Source organism: Sapajus apella, unplaced genomic scaffold (genome assembly GCF_009761245.1).
Source record: "Sapajus apella isolate SASKATOON/1434 unplaced genomic scaffold, GSC_monkey_1.0 scaffold10, whole genome shotgun sequence".
In the NCBI taxonomy this organism is placed as follows: Eukaryota; Metazoa; Chordata; class Mammalia; order Primates; family Cebidae; genus Sapajus; species Sapajus apella.
The window spans coordinates 6,255,163-6,270,539 of record NW_022436950.1 but is presented as its reverse complement, the minus strand read 5'-3'; the positions used below and the strand labels follow the sequence as shown (position 1 = coordinate 6,270,539).

At 38.0% G+C, this 15,377-nt stretch overlaps 1 protein-coding gene across 1 annotated transcript in view; it reads left to right on the top strand.

The window, feature by feature from the left end:
- TRPM8 (transient receptor potential cation channel subfamily M member 8) overlaps positions 1-14,090 on the top strand; it is an 89,884-nt gene extending 75,794 nt beyond the window's left edge. The window contains exons 22-25 of the mRNA XM_032277847.1: positions 3,648-3,747; positions 4,873-4,906; positions 9,791-9,883; positions 12,833-14,090. Coding sequence (XP_032133738.1) covers positions 3,648-3,747; positions 4,873-4,906; positions 9,791-9,841 — 185 coding nt within the window. The 3' untranslated portion in view covers positions 9,842-9,883; positions 12,833-14,090. The remainder of the gene's footprint in view (positions 1-3,647; positions 3,748-4,872; positions 4,907-9,790; positions 9,884-12,832) is intronic.
- The last annotated feature ends 1,287 nt before the right edge of the window (positions 14,091-15,377 follow it).

Here is a 15,377-nt window from a genome sequence, read left to right as displayed (position 1 = left end):
CTTGAAGCCATGTCATGGCTGGTGCCTACAGGACCTGGAAGAAGGCTTAGGGGGCCATTCTGTGCCTTCATGTAACAGAAGCCCTACAAGCATCATACTTCTTTCTGAATGATTCAGGGAAAAACCAAACAATGGATAAAAGTTGCAGTGAGGAAGATTTTGATTCACTAAAAAGAACAATGTCTAACAGTGTGGGCTGTCTGGAAATGAGATTAATTGCTCTGTGGAATTAGTTAACTGCCCATCACTAGTGGGATTCAGGTTACAGATGTGTGGGAGGAGGGGCTGAGGCTGTATGGGATAAAGGTCCATTCTCCAAAGATACACTGTACTCGGTCCAGGATCAGGGAAACAAGGAAATTCAGTGTCTAAGTAAGGACAAATCAGCACTCCAGATTAGGGATGGGGTTGAGAAGGCAGGACAAATTCATTATATTCCCCTAAAACTTATTTAATGATTAAGCACAATATGAACATAAAATGGAAGCAAATCCCCCAGTTTAGCCAGCAAATGAAAAGGGGCTTCAGCTCAAGGAAGCCACCATATAAATCAGATGTGAATGAATGAATTGGAACCCGTCTCCCAAGTGGGTCCCTGGGAGGGTGGCAGTCTCATAATAATCAGAGAAATAGTGTAACTGCTGACATTATCCCTCTTCAGACAGATTTTATTCTCGGGAATAAACGAAGAAACAGCGAGATTAGGAGATGGCAGAAGGACAGGATCTTTCTCCACCCTTGGATGGTGCGGTGGTAATGGGACAGAGAGAGCCAAGAGCCCCGCTTACTAACTGCTCTCTAGGGTGCCTGGTCACTGCCTGCTCATTCCCTTCTCCTCCTTGGAGATGACTAATGCCTGAAACCACAGCATTCGGCAGTTGCCAGAGCCTCTAGTTGGCAATTCATTTCCTAAATGTACTTTGCTTTGCTTCCAAACGATAGGGACGTCATGGGTTTAATTTTGACATTGTTCTTCTTTGGAGAAAAAAATAGATTTTTTCAAATGACTTTCAGAAAAATAGAATCCAAAGTTTCACTTTTGGTACTTTTTTGGTGATATCTTCAAGTAATAAAAAAGTATACTATCCATTAATTGCTTTTTCATAAAATGTATCATTTTTGTATGATTCAGAAAGTAACCCATATTCATAATAGGACATTTGGAAAATATAGAAAAGCACAAATAAAGATTAAGAGCATGTAATATACATGTAACCCACCATCCAGAGGTAAATATTGTCAACACACTGGTGTTTATTCTATCATTTGTGTGTGGGTGTGTAGTAATTGGATTGCTCTATGCACACACATTCATAATCTAACTTGTTTGTTTAGCTAATAATACGTTGCAAACCTTTTCCATATCCACAAATAACAATCTAATGTATATGACAGCCTTCAACTGTGCAGTAGTATATCAGCTTATGGATGCCAGTAGTATTTCAGCTTATGGATGCACCATAATTAATCAGCTCCTTATTAAATATGTAGATTGCTTTTGCTGGCATATAATGCTATAAGAGTTCTATGCATTCGTTTTTGAGCACATTAATACTTTTTTCCTTTGAGTTATTTCTAAAGAGAAATTTCTAAATAAAGGGTATGCACCTCTGAAGTCTCTGTATATTGCATGTTCCCCCTCCTCCACCTTCTGGTCCCCCATTACCCTAAGGCAGCAACGACAGATAGATTTTCCCCGTGGTATGGGAGGCCTGTTCTCTACATTCTTTCCAGCACAGGATATACTCATTATTTTACTGCTAATTTTCCAGTACGGTTAGTGAAAATGCTATGTCATCGTTTCAATCAGCATTTCTTTGACTGTTACAGAGGTTGGTCATTTTTTATTTTTATTTTTTTTGGTCATTTGTCATCCTTGCTCTCTGACTGTCTGTGTCCAGGAGTGTCTACCCTTTCCATGCTGATTTTTAAGCGCTCCTTTTGAACTCTGTCATTGATTTTGTTTGAAGACAAGACATTGAAACTTCTTTGTTGGGAAAAATACAATTTAAAAAATTAGTTAAGAATTATTTTGTAAAGTGAATAACCACACTTAAAAATAAATCCATATTTGCTATGTAGAATTTGCTTAAATCTAGGCTGGGCATGGTGACTTAAGCCTATAATCTCAGAACTCGGGAGGCCAAGGCAGGCAGACCACTTGAGGCCAGGAGTTCGAGACCAGCCTGGCCAGCATGGTGAAACCCCATCTCTACCAAAAATACAAAAATTAGCTGGGTGTGGTGGTATGCACTTGTAGTCCCAGGTACTCGGGAGGCTGAGGCAGGAGAATTGCTTGAACCTAGGAGACGGAGGTTGCAGTGAACCGAGATTGTGCCACTGCACTCCAGCCTGGGCGACAAGAGCAAAACTCCATCTCCCCCTGCCCCCCAAAAAAAGAAGAAGAAAAAAAGAAAAAAGAATTTTATTTATTTATTTATTTATTTATTTATTTAATTATTTTGAGACGGAGTCTTGCTATGTTACCAGGCTGGAGTGCAGTGGCGCAATCTCGGCTCACTGCAAACTCCACCTCCTGGGTTCAAGCAATTCTTCCACCTCAGCCACCCGAGTAGCTGGGACCACAGGTGCGTGCCACCATGCCCGGCTAATTTTTGTGTATTTTTAGTAGAGACAGGGTCTCACCGTGTTGACCAGGATGGTCTCGATCTCTTGACCTCATGATCCACCCGCCTTGGTCTCCCAAAGTGATGCGATTACAGGCCTGAGCCACCGCTCCCGGCCAAGAAAAAAGAATTTGCTTAAATTCAGCCATGTGGGTATTGGTTCTGTCTTTGATCTCCAATTAATTCTTTTTCAATCCAGAGAAATCTTATAATTATTCCTAAACTCTAACATGTTGATGAATACATTTAAATGGCAACTCGGAAGTTAAAAACTACGTACATTTATTCCAAATGGACACCCGTGTGAGCATATGTACTCTCCTGTCCCCGTGAATTTGCATGGAGGTTTGATGTCCATTGCATTAGTACCTGAAATATAGGTGACATGTGGATCTGTTCTTTTTTCTTTTTTTTCCTGTCATCTGAAAGGCTCAGGCACCAAAAGAAATTGAACTAAGAATCTTACCAGAATATATCCCAGACCAATCTTACGGCACGCCCTATCTTAGGTGAATTCTCTCTGAGGGCCACATCTCATGTTTCAGAAGGACAGAAACAATGCCTTGGGCTTATTTTCCTCTCCTACAGAGCTTCCACCCCAGTTTTAGGTTAGGAGTAAGTATAAAATTCATCAGCAATTATCCAGCTGAATGGTTTCGCATTTTTGTGTCATCAAGATGGAAGAAGAGCACATATCAAATGTGAGAACTAATTTCATTAGTGGAATGATTTTGCTAAGTCGCAAAACACACAGATAGGATTTGGATCGATGTCTGTTTAGAATAAGGATTGCATTCCTATTTCACGAAGGCAGCTCCGATTCCTCATTGTTACGGAGAAAGCCATTACTATTCCATCACTCGGATGCTGCCACTAGGAAGTAACATTAGTCAGACCAGCCTGTGCAGGACGAATCGCATTCTGAGCTCCAGGGTCTCACAAAATGCCTAGAAGACCCTAATTTAGGAAGCAAGGGGAAAATGAAACAATTTGAATATTTTCTTTTTCTCATTATTCAAGGTTTCAAAAATGAAGACAACGAGACTCTGGCGTGGGAGGGTGTCATGAAGGAAAATTACCTTGTCAAGATCAACACGAAAGCCAACGACACCTCAGAGGAGTATGTCAGACACCCCTTTCTGCTTTGCGAGGCTCCCTTTATAGGCGTAAGCCCAAAAACGTAGGCAGCTTATTTGAGCAAACTCAGTAAAGAGCATTTTCAAGAGAGAGCAATACCACCACAAAGATATTACCTGGGCAATTAAAGATGACAAACACATAAGTGTGTGCCAGCCTCTGGAGAAGGGGAAAACAAGCCACCCACCTACTATCCCAATTGTCCTTGAAGGTCCTGGGGGAGAAAGAGGTATTTGGAGCCTGCGGTGCAGGGCTGTGGAAATAGGTGATGAGAGTGTGGATCCCTGCTGCAGCTGCAGAGATGGGTTCTGGTAAGACTCACGGGTCATGGGCCATTGGTGTTATCTTGCAAGTGCCACACACCTATTTACCTTTGTGGTGAAGAAGTACAGAGATCAGAAGATAGATAAGCCCTTTCGTTGCTCTGTTACAGGCTGCCCCTAAAAAAATCCTGAACTCATTTACGAATCGCATGAAGCTGTTATAAAAATCCTTGTGATTAATAAATACATTTATTAAACATCTTATAGAAATAGATAAGTCATAGCTAAGTCTGTAGGTGTCTCACAAGTAATGTGTTGTGAAGTCTATGGACGGGTCCTCTTATGTAAACGTTAACGTTCTTCACTGACAGCTGTCACTCTTCCTGAGAGTTCAAAACACACCTCAAGTTTTACTCTAACAAAATATGAGTATATATAAGCACAACTAATACCTTTGCTGGGTTCAATACAGCTATTGAAAGAAGCATGGGATGCTCATTCTCTTTTAACAACAGAGGTGGTGCCATAAGCTCTCCTCTGTCCCTAGACTCTTCGATGTTGGTTTTAAAAGGGAGAGACAGCCCTTACAAGTCATTTTTCACCACCCCATCAACAGAGATAGCATTTATGTGCTGGGCTTCTAATTGTGATGTGAGAGGGCTCTGTTTTGTTTGGGTACTAGGAAGAAAATCAGAAAGAAAGGTAAACGCAGCTGAGTCTTGACTTAGCTGAGAGCGAAAATGACTTGTATTCTGTACTTTAAAAGACTGCAAAATGGAACCTAATAGTCCTCTGTCAATCTCTTTTTCTCTTGTTTACTTTCTTTTTCTTTAACTTCCTTGCAGAATGAGGCATCGGTTTAGACAACTGGATGCAAAGGTATGGTTCTGTTAATAGTTTGGATTTTTTTTTTTTTTTTGGTCACTAATATTTTTGAGCTTTCAGCTAGAGGCCAGTAGTTATGGTCAGAAAATAAAAGAAGTTACATTCGACTTTCTTAATTCGCTGTCTAAGAGCTGGGTGCTGGAATGGAATTGCTTCCCATGCTCTAAGCATCTCCCAGGAATAGTCTTGAAGTCCCATTTCCATGATGTCTAAAATCTTTTCTGTCTTATCTGAGTCAGACCCTCTTCTCTTTCTTTCAGCTGTGGAGGCAGGTGAAGATGCTTGCAATTATAGGGAAGGCTCAAAAGAGCTTTCTGGAAGCCTGTGTGCCTGGATGCTACTCTTTGCTGCCACTCCAATTTGTTGTCTGTTTTATTTGGAGGGCATTGCAAATGTGTGAGTATGCATATGAACACCAGGCATAGACAGAGTGTGTCTGCCCTCACTCTGAGCTGGGTAGCTGAAATTATAATCAGGTTCAAATCACAATCAGAAATCACATTCCATTCACAAATGCTGGATCCCTGCCAGGCTCTGGAGAGGAGATGATATTTGGTATCCTACCACATTATTTTGAGAATGGCATCCTGGATGATGCCATTCATAGACCTCCCAGCATCGTGGCTGTTTGGTGGGTAGACAAGATCTCATCTGGTTTGGCAAAATCTCCAGCACCCAGTACCTTGTCCATAGTAGAGCCTTAATAAATGTTTATTGAATGAATACATGAACAAAAGGGATCCTTAGCTGAGCTTCCATATGAGAATTTACCTCTTTACAGTTTCTTGTTTATTTATTTATGGGTTATTTACCCCCAACATTTAAAAAAATTTAGGCAGTAGTGGCAGCTGTGAAGTCTGTAAGTCTAGAGAACCCTGGATTGTTCTAAGCAGCTGAAATGAGGGGCAGCATGAACCAAGAGAGGGCCAAGTGGGAAGAAGACGGGGGTCTGGGTCATCCTGCCTGGGAACTTCCTTGCCTCTTTATAAAGTTGGGTTTTATTCCCATGCAAGGAAAGGTTTGGGGAATTTTAAAACCCAAGAGGAACCTATCTGGAATCTTCCTTTCCAAGTGCTCCCTGAGTGACCCGAATGGTCATGGAGGAGAGGCTCCAGCAATCTGGTTGAGAAGTTAGTTGCGCTAGGAACTCTTCTAGGTGGTGTGTTTGTAGAGAAAATGGTCTATTTTAGTTTGTTTTGTTGTTTTGTTTTTTACTTGTGAGTTTATTTGGGATGACTTGGGAGGGAGCTAATGGAAAGCCATCTCAGGGTTTAGGGCAAAGCCTCCCCAACCCACACCTTGGTCCTGACCCTGCCGTGGGACAGGCAGAGAGTGACAGAGGAGGGCAGCAACAGCGGATGCAGGAAGAGATGGACAGAGTGGGAGCCTTGGCTCTAGCCTGGGCCCTGGGTCAGAAGAGAAGCAGTAGAATTGTGGATACAGGGCCAGCCAACCTGACTCCCAGGGTCCAGGATGCTCGCCAGCCTCAACCTCCACTGTGCAGCACAGAGCCTCGGCCGTCACACAGGAGGGCCCACCACCTCGCTCCCCTTCTCCCATTCTTCCTGCCCTCTGTCTCTCGCTCTCTTTAAATTCCCTCCTCTGTCCTCTTACCTCCCCCTATGAACAACAAAAAAACCCTCCTTTTTACTCACATAGAATTTTAGGGATCATCGATTGTTTCTCAAGAAAGCTTCTGGAGTTTTTAAAATTTATTTTTTAACAGCTTTATTAAGGTATGTCAATGGACATATAAAATTATATATATTTAAAGTGTCCAGTTTGATGTTTTGATGCATTGTATACATTGCAAAATGATCAGTACAACCCAGCCCAGTTAATTAACGTCTTATTGCTTCTTCGTATTTACCATCTGTGAGTGTTGTATGTATGTGTGAGGGAATGAGATTAATTTAAAATGTAATTTCATGGGTACAATACAGTATTGTTAACTATTGTCACCACGCTGTACAGTCGATCTCTAGAATTTATTTATCTTGCATAACAGAAACTTTCTGCCCTTTGACCCATACCACCTTATTTGCCCCTTCTTAGCCCCTGGCAACCATTCTGCCTCGATGGGTGTGACTTTTAGATTTCACTTATAAGTGAGATCACGCAGTATTTCTCTTTCTGTGTCTGGCTTATTTTGTTTTAGCATAATGTCCTCCAGCTCTACGTACGCTGTGGAAAATGGCAGGATTTCTTTCCTTATTTTAAGTCTGAAAAATATTCCATTATAGGTATGGACCACATTTTCTTTATCCATTGATCTCCCGATGGACATTAGGTAGTTTCTGTATTTTGGCTAATGTGAATCATGCCGCAGTTAATGTGAGAGTGCAGATATCTCTTTGTAATCCTGATTTCAATTCCTTTGGATATAAACCCAGAGGTGGGATTGCAGGATCATATGATAATCGTATTTTTTTTTTTTTTTTAGGAATGTCTATACTGTTCTCCATATAGTTATATCAACTTACCTTCCCACCAACAGTGTACAAAAGTTCTTCTTTTCCTACCTCCTTGCCAACACTTATCATTTGCCTTTTTGATAATAATTATCGTTAACAGGTGTGAGGTGCTGTCTCATTGTGGTTTTGATTTGCATTTCCCTGATGATTAAGTGTTGAGTACATTTTAATATACCTGCCTGACACCTGAATTTCTTCTTTTGAGAAGTGTCTATTTAAGTTTTTGTGCACTTTTTAATCAGTTTAATCTAAGCTGATCAAATTAAACAAAGATAGCTCTTTGTTAATGTATAGAAATGCCATTGATTTTTGTATTTTGACTTTGTATCCTGCAAATTTATTAAATTTGTTTATTAGTTCTAACAGTGTGTGTGTGTGTGTGTGTGTGTGTGTGGCTTTAGGATTTTCTACGTATAAGTTTATGCTATTTGCAAACAGAGATAATTTTACTTTTTTCTTTTTGATTTAGATGACTTTTCTTTTCTTTTTTTCTTGTCCAATTTCTCTGACTTGAACTTCTCATGCTATGTTAAATAGCAGTGGTAAGAATGGGCATCCTTGCCTTGTTCTAGATCTTAGAGAAAAAGCTTTCAGTTTTACTCCATTAAATATGATGTTAGTTGGAGATTTGTGGTAAGTTCTTCCTATATCTATTTTGTTGAGGGCCTTTTTTTTTTTTAAATCATTAAAAGACCTTGAATTTTGTCAACTGCTTTTCCTGCATCTATTGAGATGATCATGTGGTTTTTGTCTTTCATTCTGTTAATGCAATGTATCCCACTGATTAATTTTCATATGTCGAACCACCCTTGCATCCCAGTGATAAACACCACTGGGTGGTGGTGTCTCCACGGATTATTTTAATATGCTCTGAAATTCAGTTTGCTAGAATTTATTGAGATTTCCGTATCTACGTTCCTCAGGAACATTGGCCTATAGTTTTCTTTTCGTGTGTTATCTTTTCCTGGCTTTGGTAAAAGAATAATGCTGGCCTCATACAATAAGTCGGTACGTGTTCCCTTTTCTATTTTCTGGAAGACTCTAAGGTTTGGTATTTGTTCTTCTTTGGCTGTCTGGTAGAATTTACCAGTAATCCATCTGATCCTGGACTTCTCTTTGTTGAAAGCTTTCTGATTGCCGATTTTCTTTTCTTCATTTGTTGTTTGTCTGTTCAGGCTTTGTATTTTATCTTGATTCAGGTTTTTTTAAGTTGTAGGTTTCTGGGCTATTTTCATTTCTTCTAGGTTAACCAATTTCTTTGCATGTAATTGTTCATACCGGCCCCTTACTATCCTTTTCATTTCTATGCCCTCTGTTGTAAGGTTGTCTTTTTTGTTTCTGATTGTATTTATTTGTGTCTTCTTCCTTTTCTTAAAAGATTTGTTGATTTTGTTTATCTATTCCAAAAAACCAACTCTTACTTTCAATGATTTCTTCCCCATTGTTTTTTGATTCTTTCTGTTTTTAAAAATGTACTTTGCTCTTGATGTCTTATGCTCTACTTTAAACAGCTTACTAAAGTCGTTTGACTATTAACAAATACAAGAGTCTCTCAAAAGCTCCCATAGGTAATAAAAAAATTCTCCATCTCATTACCAGAAAACAAAGTTATTCACAACTTACCTTAAGTCTGTAACAATGGATCTTACTGTGCCTTATTTATTTTAGGAAGCCATTAGCACCTATAGTTTCATTTTGCTCTTTTATTTTAAAAAAGTTAAAAGAAAAAGTTTAGTACTGGAATTAAGCTCAACTTAAATTCAGATTTGTTTTTTCTTGAGTGAGTGATGCAGCAAATTAGAAACCAAACTGTACAGAAATTGCGTTTATCAAATGTACTAATATGACATGTAATTTAAAATGAGCTTTGTGTAATAAATTTGTGAAATGTGCATGGATCAAGAATAATTTCATTATGTCTTTTACTTAAATTGTGTGCTGTTTTTGTATGTGTAGGGATATCTTTTAATTTCAAGACTTTCATTTATTAATATCACATTATTTTTATTAGTATTATACTTTTATCAAAGCAAAACTTAATTAGTATCTTGTAATTTTATTAACATTAGTTACATAGAACATTATTATTTTACATATTACTTGTTTGTATTATTGCAATCTATTATCTCTATTTGGGAGCCACTAATGATTTGCATTTGAGTAAAGATAATATTAATTGGTTTACTAATTGGTTACTAATTGCTAGTGATATGATTTCAGAAAGTAAGGATTGCTCAGGATCTGAAATATCACATGCCACCTTCATTCTGCCTTATTTCAGATGTGTCATACTTGTTGTTTAGTAGACATGCCTGTTTCTTAGAAAAGGCACAGAGCACTAATTTAAAAATGAAAGTTGGAAAATGTATCTTAAGACCAGTTCTATTTTTTTTCTCCTTCCAAGCTTAATGATCTCAAGGGTCTTCTGAAAGAGATTGCTAATAAAATCAAATAAAACTGTATGAACTCTAATGGAGAAAAATCTAATTGTAGCAAGGTGAGTCATTCTAATGGCTTTTTACTTTGCTCTGAAAATGTGCATCTTTTAAGACTAATTTAAAATGATGATTTTTTTGTCAGTTATTTTATTTCCATATATTACCAAATTTGAAAATAATGTATTGTGAAAAAAAAAAGCAATACAGAATTAGAGAAAGAAACAAGTAGAAGTTCCTCCTCATTTTACTTCCCACACCAGGGGTTAGCATTGCTAGGGGCAGGGTATAAGTATCCTGTCCTGTAGGACCTTTTAAAACACTTGCAGCCTATTCAGCTATTTTGACGTAAATTGAAACAAGGCCACACTGTTCCAAGATCTGCTATTTTTAATCTTCCTTAATTCTGCATCATGGATGCGTTTACAGATCAGCACCCAAAAATGTCTTATTCTCATAATATTTATTTATTACTATGGATATACAAATATGTTAATCATCTTTTTACTAACAAAAAATGTTTTGGTGAGGCATTTCAGGTTTTTAACAACAGCTCTTTTGCACAATAAAAATGTAAAAGCCTTGGCTCACAGGTACTTTCTCCCTCAGGTTTTTGTCTTCCCCAAGAGATTCTGAGTCCACCAGAGAATTGGTGTTCTATGCCTCCTTTCCTAAGACCTATCACAAAGATCCAGATGAGCATGAATCCAGCAATGGATAGGCGATATGCTCAGTGTTTGAAACTCCAATAACCCTTCACCACCTTGATACATGTTGCATCCAGTGCTGATAAAGAACCCAGATTTTCATGCACACACTAACATTGTGTGAAATAAATTACATGAACTTTGAAAAAAAAATGTAATTCAATTAACTAGCAAAATGTAACCCAAGGCTTTGTTCCCTGGCTTTACCATTTGCTTTTATTATGTTTTCTCATTACTTGCCCAAATCTTAAAACTAAATGTTAAAAATGTTTTTAGGGACATGTTGAGTTAGGAAAAAACAGCCATAGGCATTCCATTGGATTAGACTTTTTTTCTGAGAAAGCAAGTTGCAAGGAATGGAAAGACAATTAAGAATTCTCTCCTTTCTCTTTTCTCTCTTCTCTTCCTTCCATCAGTATTTATTGAGTACCTGCTCCGTGCTCGGAACTGTGCTGGTCCCAGCACTGGCCTCATACACTGACCACTGTCTATGCATTAAGTACTTAAGCTGCAGAATTTCTATTCATGGGGTGATTGTGCTGTAGGGGAAATCATGTTGCATCAGGTTTCTTTCAGTCTTTCTGGTCTCAGAGTTCTTTTCCTTGGGTTCTGACAGTTATAGCTCATATTAAAAAGCACTGTATTTTAGAGGGCTTTGTTAGAGAAAGACTGATGCACATTCGATGTAATCTGAAAGGGAGGTGCAGCTTCCTGCTGTGCTCAAGAAAATAAGCCTTCCATATTAAAGAACTTATTTCAACTCTTTCATAATAGTGTTTAATGAAAACACTATTAAACCTCATAATATATTATAATTTAGATTTTGAAACACATGTCATTTTGTTTATCAGCTGAAATATAGAAAAAAAAACCAATCAGGAACAGATAAAACAACTAAAATGGTACAAATCTAAAAGTGATTAAGCGTTATAATAATCAGAAAAGAGTCAGATTCAAACTTGAACATCCCCCTCTTAAATCTCCAATCTTCTCGCCTTCGTTCTTTCTCAGGTGTGCTGACTGTGAGTAAAGTGGGCAGACAGACAGATTTTCTATCAACTTGCCCTTTGTTTAACCTTAAACTTTTATTAACATATTGAGAAGTAAGTAATTGATGAATGAAAAGGAACTAAGAGAAGGACATTACTTTGTGTGTGTGTGTGTGTGTGTGCGTGCACGCGTGTGTGTGTGTGCATGCATGTGTGTGTGCGTATGTGCGTGCATGTGCGTATAGATATTTGCAACTACAAAGAAAAAAAAAGAAGCAAAAGAGCCCATGATAAAACTAGTGCCCCTAGAATTCAGAACCACTGGTGGCCTTAGAGACAACAAATTTGGCATGTCCAATTTTTTGTATGCTTTTTACTTCTAGATATAAGATGTTTTTTTGAATGTTGTGTTTGTTATATCTTTAAGAACGTCACTGAAAATATATTTATAGACAAACAGCTAGGTATACTCTGCCTGTGCCTTCTTAGGCTTCTTTCACTAGAGGGGTGAGGATAATCTTTTCCTGGGGTAGTGGCCAGGGAAGAGAGTGTTAGCCTCTTGTGGGAGTGAGCTGGCAACCATTGAGGTAGGCGGGGAGCTGACCCTGGGGGCAAGTCTTCACCGATTCTCCATCTGCGTCCCTGAATCAGCCTTTGATCCAGGAACTTGGGATGAAATAAACAGATAATTGTCTATTTTTTTTCCTTCTTCTACACCAAAATTGAAAGGAAATAAGAATCTAGGGTAAGAGCAAGCCATTTGTTTTCTCCTATCTTTATACTTAAGGATTGGGCATCTTCCCTGAGGATGATGGGAATAGACCTTACCTTAAGGAAGATCCCTGGAAATTGTTCATTTCCTGCATAATAATCTGTTGATTCTGCATTTGCTGCCCTTACGTTCTAGGTCATTAAAAGAAGGTAGGTTGTTTTTGGGGAATCATAAACCCACATTTTTATAAGTTATTTTCGTTTTTAATTCTTTTTAAAAAAATTTATGCAGAAACCACTGAGGAAATAAAATGCTCAGAAACGTTCTGGGGTTTAACCTAGATTGAATGAGTTGAGCCTTGATCATTCAATCTTAGTCACGCATCTCATACTGACAAACTGGTCAGAACACAGATCTTTAAGAGAAAAAACATTCTCAGAGCTGCTTCTATACCAAAAAAAAAAAAAAATCTCTCAACTTTGGTGGTATATTTGGACTTATTCCCAGTATATTCCCAGTATATTTTGAAGCAAACCATATCCTGCCTGAGAATGGAAGTGGGAAATCTATTCTTAACATAGTGTTCTTTCTTTGTTTTCACAGATCATATTAAAGAATGCTGATGAACAATTTTGCTATCGACTACTAAATGAGAAATTTTCAGGCCCCTGGGTACATGGTGGATGATTTTTAATCACCCTAGTGTGCTGAAACCTTGAGAATAAAGTGTGTGATTGGTTTCACATGGGAAGACGGATATGAGGGAAGAACATTTCATTTATGTGTTTCTGCGGAATGGTGCCTGTTTCTCTCTGTGTCTCCATGCCTGGGACTGGAGGTCGATAGCTTAAGTTTGTTCTTCCTGCCTCCTTTTTTCTCAATCTTATTTTTGATGAAAGCATATTATAAGAGAACATCTCTCTATGAATAAGAACCTGGTCACGCTTCACTCCTGAATTGTTTTGTGTATTTCCAATTGATTCTCTGCCTTTCCCTTTGTTTGTATTATGTGACTAGTTAGCTGGCATATTGTTAAAAGTCTCCCAAATTAGGCCAGATTCTAAAACATGCTGTAGCAAGAGGACACTGCTCTCTTCAGGAGAAGTGTTTTCATTTCTCAGGCTGCTTCTTACCTGTCAGAGGAGGTGACGAGGCAGTCTCTTGCTCTCTTGGACTCACCAGGCTCCTATTGAAGAACCATCCCCACTCCTAAATATGTAAAAAGTCTCCCAAAATGCAACCTTAAAAGACACTACCGACTTAGTTCTCATTGCATACTCCCCTTTCTCCTCTTGTTTATTATTTTTCCATTAAAATAACAGCTGCTATTATAGAAAATTTAGACCACATAGAGATGTAGAAAGAACATAAATTGTCCCCCACTACCTAAAAGTAATCACTGCTAACAATTTCTGGATGTTTTTTCAAGTCTATGTTTTTCTATGCATGTCTCAATTCTCTTTTAAAATTTTACAGAATGCCATTATACCACATATATACTTTTATGTAAGCTTTTTCACTTAATATTTTATCAAAGATGTTTTTAGTATATTCATAGCTTTCTTAAACTTATATCAATAATTGCATAATATGCAACCTCTAGTGATTTCCATAATTTTGCTCTTCAAAGGCTATTTCCAATTGATCATTGGGATGAGCATCTTTGTGCATGAATCTTTTTGCTGTATTTGGGAAAATTTTCCAAGATTAGATTTCAAGAAATATCTATTTATTATTAAACCATTTATAAGGTTTTTTTCATAAATGTATAGCAAATAGGAATCATTAACATGAGCATAAGATATGAGATACATGAACCTAAACTATTAAAATAAAAGATTATATTTAACCCTTAGTTTAAGAAGAAGTCAATATGCTTATTCAAATATTATGGAAGGTGGGCAGATCACTTGAGGTCAGGAGTTGGAGACCAGCCTGGCCAGCATGGCGAAACCACGTCTCTACTAAAAATACAAAAATTAGCTGGGTGGTCGTGGTGCACTCCTGCAATCCCAGCTACTCAGAAGGCTGAGTCACAAGAATTGCTTCAACCCGGGAGGCAGAGGTTGCAGTGAACCGAGATTGTACCACTGCACTCCAGCCTGGGTGGCAGAATGAGACTCTGACTAAAAATAAATAAATAAATAATAAATAAATAAATAAATAAATATTATGGGTGGTGAAGGCAACGGTATAGAATTGGAGAGATTATCTTACTGAACACTCATAGTTCCAGCTTTCTCTGGAAGTGGTGGCATTTGAGAAGGATGTACATATGCAAGACAATTTAAAGGCCCATAATTAGTTTTTCAGCTTTGAATATGCTATAAGCTCAGTGGCTGAAGGAGGAAATTTTAGATGGAAGCTACTAAAAGATCTAATTAGAAAAACTACAAAAGCATTAACTTAAAAAAATTTATTTTCCTTTTGCCTGTGCAGTAGTGAAAATGAGTACTCACAACATTCACGATGTTTACAGGGAATTAACCCAAATAAAGATGACTTTTTACTTAAGCTCCAATAATGACCTAAAAGGGAATTTTTTTCATCAGGCCAATTGATTCATGGTTTCAGATGCTGACAGTGGATGGGCAAAATTTACATGACAAAAATCATCAATGAATGAAATATTCAAAATTTCTCTATTAGTGAGAGAATGCCACTTTCACTTCACCATGGCAACTAAAATGTCTGCCTTTTCTGAAACCAGAAGAGGGTAATGTCATCTCCATACTGACTGGAAAAAATAAAGTCTTTGGCTTTACATAAGATTGTGCGGGAACCACAGCCTCAACCTCTTACCCTCAATTCAAGTAGGAAATTTGAATAAAACCAGTAAATTAAATTTAAAACTTCCCAGAAGACATATTTAGCATAACCTATTTGATGATCCCCTTTGAATGAATTTGTCCTTAAATTCATATTTCCATTGACTGTTCCTGTTAGCTTCAGAAATAGGCCTGTGAGCACATTGGTAACAGCTGTAGAAGAAATCCTCCCATTGACACTGAAGACAGAAAACCTGCTGTAGAGAAGGAACCGTTAAATGTTTTCAACCCAGTTCATCTGGTGGATGTTTTTGCAGGTTGCCCTGAGAATTTTGCTTGTGAAAAGTCATGTTGTTAGTGTCGTTCACAATAATGCATTG